Source organism: Bufo bufo, chromosome 6 (genome assembly GCF_905171765.1).
Source record: "Bufo bufo chromosome 6, aBufBuf1.1, whole genome shotgun sequence".
In the NCBI taxonomy this organism is placed as follows: domain Eukaryota; kingdom Metazoa; phylum Chordata; class Amphibia; order Anura; family Bufonidae; genus Bufo; species Bufo bufo.
The window spans coordinates 967,612-986,971 of NC_053394.1; the positions used below are offsets into that span (position 1 = coordinate 967,612).

Here is a 19,360-nt window from a genome sequence, read left to right on the forward strand (position 1 = left end):
TAGGACCTGTACTTCCTCCGTACTCCAGTTTTTGTGTTTTCCCTACAGATCGAGGTTTGTACCAGTAATTCCTCCCCTCTCCTGAGTGTACCCTGCAGCTCAAGATCTGGGCCACTAGTTCCTCTCCTTTGTGCTCCCTGCAGCTAGAGGTCTGGGCTGGTACTTCCTACCCTCTCCTCTGTGCTCCCTGCAGCTGGCGGTCTTGGCTGGTACTTCCTCCCCTCTCCTTTGTGCTCCCTGAAGCCGGAGGTCTGGGCTGGTACTTCCTCCCCTCTCCTCTGTGCTCCCTGCAGCTGGCGGTCTTGGCTGGTACTTCCTCCCCTCTCCTCTGTGCTCCCTGCAGCTGGTGGTCTTGGCTGGTACTTCCTCCCCTCTCCTTTGTGCTCCCTGAAGCCGGAGGTCTGGGCTGGTACTTCCTCCGCTCTCCTCTGCTCCCTGCAGCTGGCGGTCTAGGCTGGTACTTCCTCCCCTCTCCTTTGTGCTCCCTGAAGCCGGAGGTCTGGGCTGGTACTTCCTCCCCTCTCCTCTGTGCTCCCTGCAGCTGGCGGTCTGGGCTGGTACTTCCTCCCCTCTGCTCTGTGCTCCCTGCAGCCGGAGGTCTGGGCTGGTACTTCCTCCGCTCTCCTCTGCTCCCTGCAGCTGGCGGTCTAGGCTGGTACTTCCTCCCCTCTCCTTTGTGCTCCCTGAAGCCGGAGGTCTGGGCTGGTACTTCCTCCCCTCTGCTCTGTGCTCCCTGCAGCTGGCGGTCTGGGCTGGTACTTCCTCCCCTCTCCTCTGTGCTCCCTGCAGCTGGCGGTCTTGGCTGGTACTTCCTCCCCTCTCCTCTGTGCTCCCTGCAGCTGGAGGTGTGGGCTGGTACTTCCTCCTCTCTCCTCTGTGCTCCCTGCAGCTAGAGGTCTGGGCTGGTACTTCCTCCCCTCTCCTCTGTGCTCCTTGCAGCTGGAGGTCTGGGCTGGTACTTCCTCCCCTCTCCTCTGTGCTCCTTGCAGCTGGAGGTCTGGGCTGGTACTTCCTCTCCTCTCCTCTGTGCTCCCTGCAGCTGGCGGTCTTGGCTGGTACTTCCTCTCCTCTGTGCTCCCTGCAGCTGGAGGTCTGGGCTGGTACTTCCTCCCCTCTCCTCTGTGCTCCTTGCAGCTGGAGGTCTTGGCTGGTACTTCCTCCCCTCTCCTCTGTGCTCCTTGCAGCTGGAGGTCTTGGCTGGTACTTCCTCTCCTCTGTGCTCCCTGCAGCTGGAGGTCTGGGCTGGTACTTCCTCTCCTCTGTGCTATCTGCAGCTGGAGGTCTGGGCTGGTACTTCCTCCCCTCTCCTCTGTGCTCCCTGCAGCTGGAGGTCTGGGCTGGTACTTCCTCTCCTCTGTGCTCCCTGCAGCTGGAGGTCTGGGCTGGTACTTCCTCCCCTCTCCTCTGTGCTCCTTGCAGCTGGAGGTCTTGGCTGGTACTTCCTCTCCTCTGTGCTCCCTGCAGCTGGAGGTCTGGGCTGGTACTTCCTCTCCTCTGTGCTATCTGCAGCTGGAGGTCTGGGCTGGTACTTCCTCCCCTCTCCTCTGTGCTCCTTGCAGCTGGAGGTCTTGGCTGGTACTTCCTCTCCTCTGTGCTCCCTGCAGCTGGAGGTCTGGGCTGGTACTTCCTCTCCTCTGTGCTATCTGCAGCTGGAGGTCTGGGCTGGTACTTCCTCCCCTCTCCTCTGTGCTCCTTGCAGCTGGAGGTCTGGGCTGGTACTTCCTCTCCCGTTCTTGTGCGTTTTTTTCCTAAGTTTGATCAGGTTCAGTATTTATCACTTTGTTCTCTCTGTGGACCAAAATTGAAGTGGGTTATTCAGTGTGGAGCCGCAGTCATCTGTCCGGACAGAAGAGGCCATGCAGCAGCCCACAGGCTCTTGAACTATAGCAAGTTGGCAAGCAGCAGAGGACGTCTACGTGACTGATAAGGGGAGCACGGTCATAGGGTCAGTCATAGAAGGACTGTGTAACAGAGTCGTTGGCGCAGAATTCTTTTTGCGCCAAGTCCATTGTCAGCAGATTTATTGCGCTGTGAGCCACGAATAAGCCGGGCAGGAGATAGTGTAAGTGGCAGAAAAGGATTCCACTTCTTGAAAGCTGTGCCACGTCCACCACCCTGCGCGCCGCTGTGACAGATATGTTGCATTATTTGACGACCTCCATGGTGGTCTGAATATTTACATTAATAAAGATGGACCTAACTATTTTTTAGATCTCTGCTTGCTGTCACACATTCTTGTTTATACCCAGAGGCTGAAAACCCATCCAGACCTATTCCTGCTGCAAACAGCTGAGGTTTTGTTACAATGCCCAGTAATACTGGATTGCCGTCACCTGAACGGATTCTAAAAAAGGATGGCTTGGGCGTGGAAGAAGGCGGGCGAGCCGGCCGGCTGTGACATTCTGCAACAGTCAGTACTGGCTACTGCAGCCACCGGCATTATATCTGCTGTGTGACGTCCTGCAGACATAGAACAGACGTCTTCACGTGTCGTACTGTCCGTATATCTGCTGTGTGACGTCCTGCAGACATAGAACGGAGAGGAGACGTCTTCACGTGTCGTACTGTCCGTATATCTGCTGTGTGACGTCCTGCAGACATAGAACGGAGAGGAGATGTCTTCACGTGTCGTACTGTCCGTATATCTGCTGTGTGACGTCCTGCAGACATAGAACGGAGAGGAGACGTCTTCACGTGTCGTACTGTCTGTATATCTGCTGTGTGACGTCCTGCAGACATGGAACGGAGGGGAGACGTCTTCACGTGTCGTACTGTCCGTATATCTGCTGTGTGACGTCCTGCAGACATAGAACGGAGGGGAGACGTCTTCACGTGTCGTACTGTCTGTATATCTGCTGTGTGACGTCCTGCAGACATAGAACGGAGAGGAGACGTCTTCACGTGTCGTACTGTCCGTATATCTGCTGTGTGACGTCCTGCAGACACAGAACGGAGGGGAGACGTATTCACGTGTCGTACTGTCCGTATATCTGCTGTGACGTCCTGCAGACATAGAACGGAGGGGAGACGTCTTCACGTGTCGTACTGTCCGTATATCTGCTGTGTGACGTCCTGCAGACATAGAACGGAGGGGAGACGTCTTCACGTGTCGTACTGTCCGTATATCTGCTGTGTGACGTCCTGCAGACATAGAACGGAGAGGAGACGTCTTCACGTATCGTACTGTCCGTATATCTGCTGTGTGACGTCCTGCAGACATAGAACTGAGAGGAGACGTCTTCACGTGTCGTAATGTCCGTATATCTGCTGTGTGACGTCCTGCAGACATAGAACGGAGGGGAGACGTCTTCACGTGTCGTACTGTCCGTATATCTGCTGTGTGACGTCCTGCAGACACAGAACGGAGGGGAGACGTCTTCACGTGTCGTACTGTCCGTATATCTGCTGTGACGTCCTGCAGACATAGAACGGAGGGGAGACGTCTTCACGTGTCGTACTGTCCGTATATCTGCTGTGTGACGTCCTGCAGACATAGAACGGAGAGGAGACGTCTTCACGTGTCGTAATGTCCGTATATCTGCTGTGTGACGTCCTGCAGACATAGAACGGAGGGGAGACGTCTTCACGTGTCGTACTGTCCGTATATCTGCTGTGTGACGTCCTGCAGACATAGAACGGAGAGGAGACGTCTTCACGTATCGTACTGTCCGTATATCTGCTGTGTGACGTCCTGCAGACATAGAACGGAGAGGAGACGTCTTCACGTGTCGTAATGTCCGTATATCTGCTCTGTGACGTCCTGCAGACATAGAACGGAGAGGAGATGTCTTTACGTGTCGTACTGTCCGTATATCTGCTGTGTGACGTCCTGCAGACATAGAACAGACGTCTTCACGTGTCGTACTGTCCGTATATCTGATGTGTGACGTCCTGCAGACATAGAACGGAGGGGAGACGTCTTTACGTGTCGTACTGTCTGTATATCTGCTGTGTGACGTCCTGCAGACATAGAACGGAGGGGAGACGTCTTCACGTGTCGTACTGTCTGTATATCTGCTGTGTGACGTCCTGCAGACATAGAACGGAGGGGAGACGTCTTCACGTGTCGTACTGTCCGTATATCTGCTGTGTGACGTCCTGCAGACATAGAACGGAGGGGAGACGTCTTCACGTGTCGTACTGTCCGTATATCTGCTGTGTGACGTCCTGCAGACATAGAACGGAGAGGAGACGTCTTCACGTGTCGTACTGTCCGTATATCTGCTGTGTGACGTCCTGCAGACATAGAACGGAGGGGAGACGTCTTTACGTGTCGTACTGTCTGTATATCTGCTGTGTGACGTCCTGCAGACATAGAACGGAGGGGAGACGTCTTCACGTGTCGTACTGTCCGTATATCTGCTGTGTGACGTCCTGCAGACATAGAACGGAGGGGAGACGTCTTCACGTGTCGTACTGTCCGTATATCTGCTGTGTGACGTCCTGCAGACATAGAACGGAGGGGAGACGTCTTCATGTGTCGTACTGTCCGTATATCTGCTGTGTGACGTCCTGCAGACATAGAACGGAGGGGAGACGTCTTCACGTGTCGTACTGTCCGTATATCTGCTGTGTGACGTCCTGCAGACATAGAACGGAGGGGAGACGTCTTCACGTGTCGTACTGTCCGTATATCTGCTGTGTGACGTCCTGCAGACATAGAACGGAGGGGAGACGTCTTCACGTGTCGTACTGTCCGTATATCTGCTGTGTGACGTCCTGCAGACATAGAACAGACGTCTTCACGTGTCGTACTGTCCGTATATCTGCTGTGTGACGTCCTGCAGACATAGAACGGAGGGGAGACGTCTTCACGTGTCGTACTGTCCGTATATCTGCTGTGTGACGTCCTGCAGACATAGAACGGAGGGGAGACGTCTTCACGTGTCGTACTGTCCGTATATCTGCTGTGTGATGTCCTGCAGACATAGAACGGAGAGGAGACGTCTTCACGTATCGTACTGTCCGTATATCTGCTGTGTGACGTCCTGCAGACATAGAACGGAGAGGAGATGTCTTCACGTATCGTAATGTCCGTATATCTGCTGTGTGACGTCCTGCAGACATAGAACGGAGGGGAGACGTCTTCACGTGTCGTACTGTCCGTATATCTGCTGTGTGACGTCCTGCAGACATAGAACGGAGGGGAGACGTCTTCACGTGTCGTACTGTCCGTATATCTGCTGTGTGACGTCCTGCAGACATAGAACGGAGGGGAGACGTCTTCACGTGTCGTACTGTCCGTATATCTGCTGTGTGACGTCCTGCAGACATAGAACGGAGAGGAGACGTCTTCACGTGTCGTACTCTCTGTATATCTGCTGTGTGACGTCCTGCAGACATAGAACGGAGGGGAGACGTCTTCACGTGTCGTACTGTCCGTATATCTGCTGTGTGACGTCCTGCAGACATAGAACTGAGAGGAGACTTCTTCACGTGTCGTACTGTCCGTATATCTGCTGTGTGACGTCCTGCAGACATAGAACGGAGGGGAGACGTCTTCACGTGTCGTACTGTCCGTATATCTGCTGTGTGACGTCCTGCAGACATAGAACGGAGGGGAGACGTCTTCATGTGTCGTACTGTCCGTATATCTGCTGTGTGACGTCCTGCAGACATAGAACAGAGGGGAGACGTCTTCACGTGTCGTACTGTCCGTATATCTGCTGTGTGACGTCCTGCAGACATAGAACTGACGTCTTCACGTATCGTAATGTCCGCATATCTGCTGTGTGACGTCCTGCAGACATAGAACGGAGAGGAGACGTCTTCACGTGTCGTACTGTCCGTATATCTGCTGTGTGACGTCCTGCAGACATAGAACGGAGGGGAGACGTCTTCACGTATCGTAATGTCCGTATATCTGCTGTGTGACGTCCTGCAGACATAGAACGGAGAGGAGACGTCTTCACGTGTCGTACTGTCCGTATATCTGCTGTGTGACGTCCTGCAGACATAGAACAGACGTCTTCACGTGTCGTACTGTCCGTATATCTGCTGTGTGACGTCCTGCAGACATAGAACGGAGGGGAGACGTCTTCACGTGTCGTACTGTCCGTATATCTGCTGTGTGACGTCCTGCAGACATAGAACAGACGTCTTCACGTGTCGTACTGTCCGTATATCTGCTGTGTGACGTCCTGCAGACATAGAACGGAGAGGAGACGTCTTCACGTGTCGTACTGTCCGTATATCTGCTGTGTGACGTCCTGCAGACATAGAACTGAGAGGAGACGTCTTCACATGTCGTACTGTCCGTATATCTGCTGTGTGACGTCCTGCAGACATAGAACGGAGGGGAGACGTCTTCACGTGTCGTACTGTCCGTATATCTGCTGTGTGACGTCCTGCAGACATAGAACGGAGGGGAGACGTCTTCATGTGTCGTACTGTCCGTATATCTGCTGTGTGACGTCCTGCAGACATAGAACAGAGGGGAGACGTCTTCACGTGTCGTACTGTCCGTATATCTGCTGTGTGACGTCCTGCAGACATAGAACTGACGTCTTCACGTATCGTAATGTCCGTATATCTGCTGTGTGACGTCCTGCAGACATAGAACGGAGAGGAGACGTCTTCACGTGTCGTACTGTCCGTATATCTGCTGTGTGACGTCCTGCAGACATAGAACGGAGAGGAGACGTCTTCACGTATCGTACTGTCCGTATATCTGCTGTGTGACGTCCTGCAGACATAGAACGGAGGGGAGACGTCTTCACGTGTCGTACTGTCCGTATATCTGCTGTGTGACGTCCTGCAGACATAGAACGGAGGGGAGACGTCTTCACGTATCGTAATGTCCGTATATCTGCTTTGTGACGTCCTGCAGACATAGAACGGAGAGGAGACGTCTTCACGTGTCGTACTGTCCGTATATCTGCTGTGTGACGTCCTGCAGACATAGAACAGACGTCTTCACGTGTCGTACTGTCCGTATATCTGCTGTGTGACGTCCTGCAGACAGAACGGAGGGGAGACGTCTTCACGTGTCGTACTGTCCGTATATCTGCTGTGTGACGTCCTGCAGACATAGAACGGAGGGGAGACGTCTTCACGTGTCGTACTGTCCGTATATCTGATGTGTGACGTCCTGCAGACATAGAACGGAGAGGAGACGTCTTCACGTGTGGTACTGTCCATATATCTGCTGTGTGACGTCCTGCAGACATAGAACGGAGAGGAGACGTGTTCACGTATCGTACTGTCCGTATATCTGCTGTGTGACGTCCTGCAGACATAGAACGGAGAGGAGACGTCTTCACGCGTCGTACTCTCCGGTTATCTGCTGTGTGACGTCCTGCAGACATAGAACGGAGAGGAGATGTCTTCACGTGTCGTACTGTCCGTATATCTGCTGTGTGACGTCCTGCAGACATAGAACGGAGAGGAGACGTCTTCACGTGTCGTACTGTCCGTATATCTGCTGTGTGACGTCCTGCACACATAGAACAGACGTCTTCACGTGTCGTACTGTCCGTATATCTGCTGTGTGACGTCCTGCAGACATAGAACAGAGGGGAGACGTCTTCACGTGTCGTAATGTCCGTATATCTGCTGTGTGACGTCCTGCAGACATAGAACGGAGAGGAGACGTCTTCACGTATCGTACTGTCCGTATATCTGCTGTGTGACGTCCTGCAGACATAGAACAGACGTCTTCACGTGTCGTACTGTCCGTATATCTGCTGTGTGACGTCCTGCAGACATAGAACAGAGAGGAGACGTCTTCACGTATCGTACTGTCCGTATATCTGCTGTGTGACGTCCTGCAGACATAGAACGGAGGGGAGACGTCTTCACGTGTCGTACTGTCCGTATATCTGATGTGTGACGTCCTGCAGACATAGAACGGAGAGGAGACGTCTTCACGTGTGGTACTGTCCATATATCTGCTGTGTGACGTCCTGCAGACATAGAACGGAGAGGAGACGTCTTCACGTATCGTACTGTCCGTATATCTGCTGTGTGACGTCCTGCAGACATAGAACGGAGAGGAGACGTCTTCACGTGTCTTACTGTCCGTATATCTGCTGTGTGACGTCCTGCAGACATAGAACAGACGTCTTCACGTGTCGTACTGTCCGTATATCTGCTGTGTGACGTCCTGCAGACATAGAACAGACGTCTTCACGTGTCGTACTGTCCGTATATCTGCTGTGTGACGTCCTGCAGACATAGAACGGAGGGGAGACGTCTTCACGTGTCGTACTGTCCGTATATCTGCTGTGTGACGTCCTGCAGATATAGAACGGAGAGGAGACGTCTTCATGTGTCGTACTGTCCGTATATCTGCTGTGTGACGTCCTGCAGACATAGAACAGACGTCTTCACGTGTCGTACTGTCCGTATATCTGCTGTGTGACGTCCTGCAGACATAGAACAGACGTCTTCACGTATCGTAATGTCCGTATATCTGCTGTGTGACGTCCTGCAGACATAGAACGGAGAGGAGACGTCTTCACGTGTCGTACTGTCCGTATATCTGCTGTGTGACGTCCTGCAGACATAGAACGGAGGGGAGACGTATTCACGTATCGTAATGTCCGTATATCTGCTGTGTGACGTCCTGCAGACATAGAACAGACGTCTTCACGTGTCGTACTGTCCGTATATCTGCTGTGTGACGTCCTGCAGACATAGAACGGAGAGGAGACGTCTTCACGTGTCGTACTTTCTGTATATCTGCTGTGTGACGTCCTGCAGACATAGAACGGAGGGGAGACGTCTTCACGTGTCGTTCTGCCCGTATATCTGCTGTGTGACGTCCTGCAGACATAGAACGGAGAGGAGACGTCTTTACGTGTCGTACTGTCCGTATATCTGCTGTGTGACGTCCTGCAGACATAGAACAGAGAGGAGACGTCTTCACGTGTCGTACTGTCCGTATATCTGCTGTGTGACGTCCTGCAGACATAGAACAGACGTCTTCACGTATCGTACTGTCCGTATATCTGCTGTGTGACGTCCTGCAGACATAGAACGGAGAGGAGACGTCTTCACGTGTCGTACTGTCCGTATATCTGCTGTGTAACGTCCTGCAGACATAGAACGGAGAGGAGACGTCTTCACGTGTCGTACTGTCTGTATATCTGCTGTGTGACGTCCTGCAGACATAGAACGGAGGGGAGACGTCTTCACGTGTCGTTCTGCCCGTATATCTGCTGTGTGACGTCCTGCAGACAGAACGGAGGGGAGACGTCTTCACGTATCGTAATGTCCGTATATCTGCTGTGTGACGTCCTGCAGACAGAACGGAGGGGAGACGTCTTCACGTATCGTAATGTCCGTATATCTGCTGTGTGACGTCCTGCAGACATAGAACGGAGAGGAGACGTCTTCACGTGTCGTACTGTCCGTATATCTGCTGTGTGACGTCCTGCAGACATAGAACGGAGAGGAGACGTCTTCACGTGTCGTACTGTCCGTATATCTGCTGTGTGACGTCCTGCAGACATAGAACTGAGGGGAGATGTCTTCACGTGTCGTACTGTCCGTATATCCGCTGTGTGACGTCCTGCAGACATAGAACAGAGAGGAGACGTCTTCACGTGTCGTACTGTCCGTATATCTGCTGTGTGACGTCCTGCAGACATAGAACAGACGTCTTCACGTATCGTAATGTCCGTATATCTGCTGTGTGACGTCCTGCAGACATAGAACGGAGAGGAGACGTCTTCACGTGTCGTACTGTCCGTATATCTGCTGTGTGACGTCCTGCAGACATAGAACGGAGGGGAGACGTATTCACGTATCGTAATGTCCGTATATCTGCTGTGTGACGTCCTGCAGACATAGAACAGACGTCTTCACGTGTCGTACTGTCCGTATATCTGCTGTGTGACGTCCTGCAGACATAGAACGGAGAGGAGACGTCTTCACGTGTCGTACTGTCTGTATATCTGCTGTGTGACGTCCTGCAGACATAGAACGGAGGGGAGACGTCTTCACGTGTCGTTCTGCCCGTATATCTGCTGTGTGACGTCCTGCAGACAGAACGGAGGGGAGACGTCTTCACGTATCGTAATGTCCGTATATCTGCTGTGTGACGTCCTGCAGACATAGAACGGAGAGGAGACGTCTTCACGTGTCGTACTGTCCGTATATCTGCTGTGTGACGTCCTGCAGACATAGAACGGAGGGGAGACGTCTTTACATGTCGTACTGTCTGTATATCTGCTGTGTGACGTCCTGCAGACATAGAACGGAGAGGAGACGTCTTCACGTGTCGTACTGTCCGTATATCTGCTGTGTGACGTCCTGCAGACATAGAACGGAGAGGAGACGTCTTCACGTGTCGTACTGTCCGTATATCTGCTGTGTGACGTCCTGCAGACATAGAACTGAGGGGAGATGTCTTCACGTGTCGTACTGTCCGTATATCCGCTGTGTGACGTCCTGCAGACATAGAACGGAGAGGAGACGTCTTCACGTGTCGTACTGTCCGTATATCTGCTGTGTGACGTCCTGCAGACATAGAACAGACGTCTTCACGTATCGTAATGTCCGTATATCTACTGTGTGACATCCTGCAGACATAGAACAGACGTCTTCACGTGTCGTACTGTCCGTATATCTGCTGTGTGACGTCCTGCAGACATAGAACAGAGAGGAGACGTCTTCACGTGTCGTACTGTCCGTATATCTGCTGTGTGACGTCCTGCAGACATAGAACAGACGTCTTCACGTATCGTAATGTCCGTATAACTGCTGTGTGACGTCCTGCAGACATAGAACGGAGAGGAGACGTCTTCACGTGTCGTACTGTCCGTATATCTGCTGTGTGACGTCCTGCAGACATAGAACGGAGGGGAGACGTCTTCACGTATCGTAATGTCCGTATATCTGCTGTGTGACGTCCTGCAGACATAGAACGGAGAGGAGACGTCTTCACGTGTCGTACTGTCCGTATATCTGCTGTGTGACATCCTGCAGACATAGAACAGACGTCTTCACGTGTCGTACTGTCCGTATATCTGCTGTGTGACGTCCTGCAGACATAGAACGGAGAGGAGACGTCTTCACGTGTCGTACTGTCCGTATATCTGCTGTGTGACATCCTGCAGACATAGAACGGAGAGGAGACGTCTTCACGTGTCGTACTGTCCGTATATCTGCTGTGTGACGTCCTGCAGACATAGAACAGACGTCTTCACGTGTCGTACTGTCCGTATATCTGCTGTGTGACGTCCTGCAGACATAGAACGGAGGGGAGACGTCTTCACGTGTCGTACTGTCCGTATATCTGCTGTGTGACGTCCTGCAGACATAGAACGGAGGGGAGACGTCTTCACGTGTCGTACTGTCCGTATATCTGCTGTGTGACGTCCTGCAGACATAGAACAGACGTCTTCACGTGTCGTACTGTCCGTATATCTGCTGTGTGACGTCCTGCAGACATAGAACGGAGAGGAGACGTCTTCACGTGTCGTACTGTCCGTATATCTGCTGTGTGACGTCCTGCAGACATAGAACGGAGAGGAGACGTCTTCACGTGTCGTACTGTCCGTATATCTGCTGTGTGACGTCCTGAAGACATAGAACGGAGAGGAGACGTCTTCACGTGTCGTACTGTCCGTATATCTGCTGTGTGACGTCCTGAAGACATAGAACGGAGAGGAGACGTCTTCACGTGTCGTACTGTCCGTATATCTGCTGTGTGACGTCCTGCAGACATAGAACGGAGAGGAGACGTCTTCACGTGTCGTACTGTCTGTATATCTGCTGTGTGACGTCCTGCAGACATAGAACGGAGAGGAGACGTCTTCACGTGTCGTACTGTCCGTATATCTGCTGTGTGACGTCCTGCAGACATAGAACGGAGGGGAGACGTCTTCACGTGTCGTACTGTCCGTATATCTGCTGTGTGACGTCCTGCAGACATAGAACGGAGAGGAGACGTCTTCACGTGTCGTTCTGCCCGTATATCTGCTGTGTGACGTCCTGCAGACATAGAACAGACGTCTTCACGTGTCGTACTGTCCGTATATCTGCTGTGTGACGTCCTGCAGACATAGAACAGACGTCTTCACGTGTCGTACTGTCCGTATATCTGCTGTGTGACGTCCTGCAGACATAGAACGGAGGGGAGACGTCTTCACGTGTCGTACTGTCCGTATATCTGCTGTGTGACGTCCTGCAGACATAGAACGGAGGGGAGACGTCTTCACGTGTCGTACTGTCCGTATATCTGCTGTGTGACGTCCTGCAGACATAGAACGGAGAGGAGACGTCTTCACGTGTCGTACTGTCCGTATATCTGCTGTGTGACGTCCTGCAGACATAGAACGGAGAGGAGACGTCTTCACGTGTCGTACTGTCCGTATATCTGCTGTGTGACGTCCTGCAGACATAGAACGGAGAGGAGACGTCTTCACGTGTCGTACTGTCCGTATATCTGCTGTGTGACGTCCTGCAGACATAGAACGGAGGGGAGACGTCTTCACGTGTCGTACTGTCCGTATATCTGCTGTGTGACGTCCTGCAGACATAGAACGGAGAGGAGACGTCTTCACGTATCGTACTGTCCGTATATCTGCTGTGTGACGTCCTGCAGACATAGAACGGAGGGGAGACGTCTTCACGTGTCGTACTGTCCGTATATCTGCTGTGTGACGTCCTGCAGACATAGAACGGAGAGGAGACGTCTTCACGTGTCGTACTGTCCGTATATCTGCTGTGTGACGTCCTGCAGACATAGAACAGACGTCTTCACGTGTCGTACTGTCCGTATATCTGCTGTGTGACGTCCTGCAGACATAGAACGGAGTGTAGACGTCTTCACGTGTCGTACTGTCCGTATATCTGCTGTGTGACGTCCTGCAGACATAGAACGGAGAGGAGACGTCTTCACGTGTGGTAATGTCCGTATATCTGCTGTGTGACGTCCTGCAGACATAGAACGGAGAGGAGACGTCTTCACGTGTCGTACTGTCCGTATATCTGCTGTGTGACGTCCTGCAGACATAGAACGGAGAGGAGACGTCTTCACGTGTCGTACTGTCCGTATATCTGCTGTGTGACGTCCTGCAGACATAGAACGGAGAGGAGACGTCTTCACGTGTCGTACTCTCCGTATATCTGCTGTGTGACGTCCTGCAGACATAGAACGGAGGGGAGACGTCTTCACGTGTCGTACTCTCCGTATATCTGCTGTGTGACGTCCTGCAGACATAGAACAGACGTCTTCACGTGTCGTACTGTCCGTATATCTGCTGTGTGACGTCCTGCAGACAAAGAACAGACGTCTTCACGTGTCGTACTGTCCGTATATCTGCTGTGTGACGTCCTGCAGACATAGAACAGACGTCTTCACGTGTCGTACTGTCCGTATATCTGCTGTGTGACGTCCTGCAGACATAGAACGGAGGGGAGACGTCTTCACGTGTCGTACTGTCCGTATATCTGCTGTGTGACGTCCTGCAGACATAGAACGGAGAGGAGACGTCTTCACGTGTCGTACTGTCCGTATATCTGCTGTGTGACGTCCTGCAGACATAGAACGGAGGGGAGACGTCTTCACGTGTCGTACTGTCCGTATATCTGCTGTGTGACGTCCTGCAGACATAGAACGGAGGGGAGACGTCTTCACGTGTCGTACTGTCCGTATATCTGCTGTGTGACGTCCTGCAGACATAGAACGGAGGGGAGACGTCTTCACGTGTCGTACTGTTCGTATATCTGCTGTGTGACGTCCTGCAGACATAGAACTGACGTCTTCACGTATCGTACTGTCCGTATATCTGCTGTGTGACGTCCTGCAGACATAGAACGGAGAGGAGACGTCTTCACGTGTCGTACTGTCCGTATATCTGCTGTGTGACGTCCTGCAGACATAGAACGGAGGGGAGACGTCTTCACGTGTCGTACTCTCCGTATATCTGCTGTGTGACGTCCTGCAGACATAGAACAGACGTCTTCACGTGTCGTACTGTCCGTATATCTGCTGTGTGACGTCCTGCAGACAAAGAACAGACGTCTTCACGTGTCGTACTGTCCGTATATCTGCTGTGTGACGTCCTGCAGACATAGAACGGAGGGGAGACGTCTTCACGTGTCGTACTGTCCGTATATCTGATGTGTGACGTCCTGCAGACATAGAACGGAGAGGAGACGTCTTCACGTGTCGTACTGTCCGTATATCTGCTGTGTGACGTCCTGCAGACATAGAACGGAGAGGAGACGTCTTCACGTATCGTACTGTCCGTATATCTGCTGTGTGACGTCCTGCAGACATAGAACGGAGAGGAGACGTCTTCACGTGTCGTCCTGTCCGTATATCTGCTGTGTGACGTCCTGCAGACATAGAACAGTCGTCTTCACGTGTCGTACTGTCCGTATATCTGCTGTGTGACGTCCTGCAGACATAGAACGGAGGGGAGACGTCTTCACGTGTCGTACTGTCCGTATATCTGCTGTGTGACGTCCTGCAGACATAGAACAGACGTCTTCACGTGTCGTACTGTCCGTATATCTGCTGTGTGACGTCCTGCAGACATAGAACGGAGGGGAGACGTCTTCACGTGTCGTACTGTCCGTATATCTGCTGTGTGACGTCCTGCAGACATAGAACAGAGAGGAGACGTCTTCACGTGTCGTACTGTCCGTATATCTGCTGTGTGACGTCCTGCAGACATAGAACAGAGGGGAGACGTCTTCACGTGTCGTACTGTCCGTATATCTGCTGTGTGACGTCCTGCAGACATAGAACAGACGTCTTCACGTATCGTAATGTCCGTATATCTGCTGTGTGACGTCCTGCAGACATAGAACGGAGAGGAGACGTCTTCACGTGTCGTACTGTCCGTATATCTGCTGTGTGACGTCCTGCAGACATAGAACGGAGGGGAGACGTCTTCACGTATCGTAATGTCCGTATATCTGCTGTGTGACGTCCTGCAGACATAGAACAGACGTCTTCACGTGTCGTACTGTCCGTATATCTGCTGTGTGACGTCCTGCAGACATAGAACGGAGAGGAGACGTCTTCACGTGTCGTACTGTCCGTATATCTGCTGTGTGACGTCCTGCAGACATAGAACGGAGAGGAGACGTCTTCACGTGTCGTCCTGTCCGTATATCTGCTGTGTGACGTCCTGCAGACATAGAACAGACGTCTTCACGTGTCGTACTGTCCGTATATCTGCTGTGTGACGTCCTGCAGACATAGAACAGTCGTCTTCACGTGTCGTACTGTCCGTATATCTGCTGTGTGACGTCCTGCAGACATAGAACGGAGGGGAGACGTCTTCACGTGTCGTACTGTCCGTATATCTGCTGTGTGACGTCCTGCAGACATAGAACAGAGAGGAGACGTCTTCACGTGTCGTACTGTCCGTATATCTGCTGTGTGACGTCCTGCAGACATAGAACGGAGGGGAGACGTCTTCACGTGTCGTACTGTCCGTATATCTGCTGTGTGACGTCCTGCAGACATAGAACAGAGGGGAGACGTCTTCACGTGTCGTACTGTCCGTATATCTGCTGTGTGACGTCCTGCAGACATAGAACAGACGTCTTCACGTATCGTAATGTCCGTATATCTGCTGTGTGACGTCCTGCAGACATAGAACGGAGAGGAGACGTCTTCACGTGTCGTACTGTCCGTATATCTGCTGTGTGACGTCCTGCAGACATAGAACGGAGGGGAGACGTCTTCACGTATCGTAATGTCCGTATATCTGCTGTGTGACGTCCTGCAGACATAGAACAGACGTCTTCACGTGTCGTACTGTCCGTATATCTGCTGTGTGACGTCCTGCAGACATAGAACGGAGAGGAGACGTCTTCACGTGTCGTACTGTCCGTATATCTGCTGTGTGACGTCCTGCAGACATAGAACAGTCGTCTTCACGTGTCGTACTGTCCGTATATCTGCTGTGTGACGTCCTGCAGACATAGAACGGAGGGGAGACGTCTTCACGTGTCGTACTGTCCGTATATCTGCTGTGTGACGTCCTGCAGACATAGAACGGAGAGGAGACGTCTTCACGTGTCGTACTGTCTGTATATCTGCTGTGTGACGTCCTGCAGACATAGAACGGAGAGGAGACGTCTTCACGTGTCGTACTGTCCGTATATCTGCTGTGTGACGTCCTGCAGACATAGAACGGAGAGGAGACGTCTTCACGTGTCGTACTGTCCGTATATCTGCTGTGTGACGTCCTGCAGACATAGAACGGAGAGGAGACGTCTTCACGTGTCGTACTGTCCGTATATCTGCTGTGTGACGTCCTGCAGACATAGAACGGAGGGGAGACGTCTTCACGTGTCGTACTGTCCGTATATCTGCTGTTTGACGTCCTGCAGACATAGAACGGAGAGGAGACGTCTTCACGTATCGTACTGTCCGTATATCTGCTGTGTGACGTCCTGCAGACATAGAACGGAGGGGAGACGTCTTCACGTGTCGTACTGTCCGTATATCTGCTGTGTGACGTCCTGCAGACATAGAACGGAGAGGAGACGTCTTCACGTGTCGTACTGTCCGTATATCTGCTGTGTGACGTCCTGCAGACATAGAACAGACGTCTTCACGTGTCGTACTGTCCGTATATCTGCTGTGTGACGTCCTGCAGACATAGAACGGAGTGTAGACGTCTTCACGTGTCGTACTGTCCGTATATCTGCTGTGTGACGTCCTGCAGACATAGAACGGAGAGGAGACGTCTTCACGTGTGGTAATGTCCGTATATCTGCTGTGTGACGTCCTGCAGACATAGAACGGAGAGGAGACGTCTTCACGTGTCGTACTGTCCGTATATCTGCTGTGTGACGTCCTGCAGACATAGAACGGAGAGGAGACGTCTTCACGTGTTGTACTGTCCGTATATCTGCTGTGTGACGTCCTGCAGACATAGAACGGAGAGGAGACGTCTTCACGTGTCGTACTGTCCGTATATCTGCTGTGTGACGTCCTGCAGACATAGAACGGAGAGGAGACGTCTTCACGTGTCGTACTGTCCGTATATCTGCTGTGTGACGTCCTGCAGACATAGAACAGACGTCTTCACGTGTCGTACTGTCCGTATATCTGCTGTGTGACGTCCTGCAGACATAGAACGGAGTGGAGACGTCTTCACGTGTCGTACTGTCCGTATATCTGCTGTGTGACGTCCTGCAGACATAGAACGGAGGGGAGACGTCTTCACGTGTCGTACTGTCCGTATATCTGCTGTGTGACGTCCTGCAGACATAGAACGGAGGGGAGACGTCTTCACGTGTCGTACTGTCCGTATATCTGCTGTGTGACGTCCTGCAGACATAGAACGGAGAGGAGACGTCTTCACGTGTCGTACTGTCCGTATATCTGCTGTGTGACGTCCTGCAGACATAGAACGGAGGGGAGACGTCTTCACGTGTCGTACTGTCCGTATATCTGCTGTGTGACGTCCTGCAGACATAGAACGGAGGGGAGACGTCTTCACGTGTCGTACTGTCCGTATATCTGCTGTGTGACGTCCTGCAGACATAGAACGGAGGGGAGACGTCTTCACGTGTCGTACTGTTCGTATATCTGCTGTGTGACGTCCTGCAGACATAGAACTGACGTCTTCACGTATCGTAATGTCCGTATATCTGCTGTGTGACGTCCTGCAGACATAGAACGGAGAGGAGACGTCTTCACGTGTCGTACTGTCCGTATATCTGCTGTGTGACGTCCTGCAGACATAGAACGGAGGGGAGACGTCTTCACGTGTCGTACTCTCCGTATATCTGCTGTGTGACGTCCTGCAGACATAGAACAGACGTCTTCACGTGTCGTACTGTCCGTATATCTGCTGTGTGACGTCCTGCAGACAAAGAACAGACGTCTTCACGTGTCGTACTGTCCGTATATCTGCTGTGTGACGTCCTGCAGACATAGAACGGAGGGGAGACGTCTTCACGTGTCGTACTGTCCGTATATCTGATGTGTGACGTCCTGCAGACATAGAACGGAGAGGAGACGTCTTCACGTGTCGTACTGTCCGTATATCTGCTGTGTGACGTCCTGCAGACATAGAACGGAGAGGAGACGTCTTCACGTGTCGTCCTGTCCGTATATCTGCTGTGTGACGTCCTGCAGACATAGAACAGACGTCTTCACGTGTCGTACTGTCCGTATATCTGCTGTGTGACGTCCTGCAGACATAGAACAGTCGTCTTCACGTGTCGTACTGTCCGTATATCTGCTGTGTGACGTCCTGCAGACATAGAACGGAGGGGAGACGTCTTCACGTGTCGTACTGTCCGTATATCTGCTGTGTGACGTCCTGCAGACATAGAACAGAGAGGAGACGTCTTCACGTGTCGTACTGTCCGTATATCTGCTGTGTGACGTCCTGCAGACATAGAACAGAGGGGAGACGTCTTCACGTGTCGTACTGTCCGTATATCTGCTGTGTGACGTCCTGCAGACATAGAACGGAGGGGAGACGTCTTCACGTGTCGTACTCTCCGTATATCTGCTGTGTGACGTCCTGCAGACATAGAACAGACGTCTTCACGTGTCGTACTGTCCGTATATCTGCTGTGTGACGTCCTGCAGACAAAGAACAGACGTCTTCACGTGTCGTACTGTCCGTATATCTGCTGTGTGACGTCCTGCAGACATAGAACGGAGGGGAGACGTCTTCACGTGTCGTACTGTCCGTATATCTGCTGTGTGACGTCCTGCAGACATAGAACGGAGAGGAGACGTCTTCACGTATCGTACTGTCCGTATATCTGCTGTGTGACGTCCTGCAGACATAGAACGGAGAGGAGACGTCTTCACGTGTCGTCCTGTCCGTATATCTGCTGTGTGACGTCCTGCAGACATAGAACAGACGTCTTCACGTGTCGTACTGTCCGTATATCTGCTGTGTGACGTCCTGCAGACATAGAACAGTCGTCTTCACGTGTCGTACTGTCCGTATATCTGCTGTGTGACGTCCTGCAGACATAGAACGGAGGGGAGACGTCTTCACGTGTCGTACTGTCCGTATATCTGCTGTGTGACGTCCTGCAGACATAGAACAGAGAGGAGACGTCTTCACGTGTCGTACTGTCTGTATATCTGCTGTGTGACGTCCTGCAGACATAGAACGGAGAGGAGACGTCTTCACGTGTCGTACTGTCCGTATATCTGCTGTGTGACGTCCTGCAGACATAGAACGGAGAGGAGACGTCTTCACGTGTCGTACTGTCCGTATATCTGCTGTGTGACGTCCTGCAGACATAGAACGGAGGGGAGACGTCTTCACGTGTCGTACTGTCCGTATATCTGCTGTGTGACGTCCTGCAGACATAGAACGGAGAGGAGACGTCTTCACGTGTCGTACTGTCCGTATATCTGCTGTGTGACGTCCTGCAGACATAGAACGGAGAGGAGACGTCTTCA

General features: G+C 52.3%; 1 protein-coding gene across 1 annotated transcript in view; it reads right to left on the reverse strand.

Moving 5' to 3' along the window:
- Positions 1-114: 114 nt before the first annotated feature.
- The window catches only part of LOC121004295 (5E5 antigen-like), a 31,486-nt gene continuing 12,240 nt past the window's right edge, over positions 115-19,360 (reverse strand). Inside the window, exon 2 of the mRNA XM_040436459.1 lies at positions 115-1,732. Within this exon, the coding sequence (XP_040292393.1) occupies positions 115-1,732 (1,618 nt within the window). The remainder of the gene's footprint in view (positions 1,733-19,360) is intronic.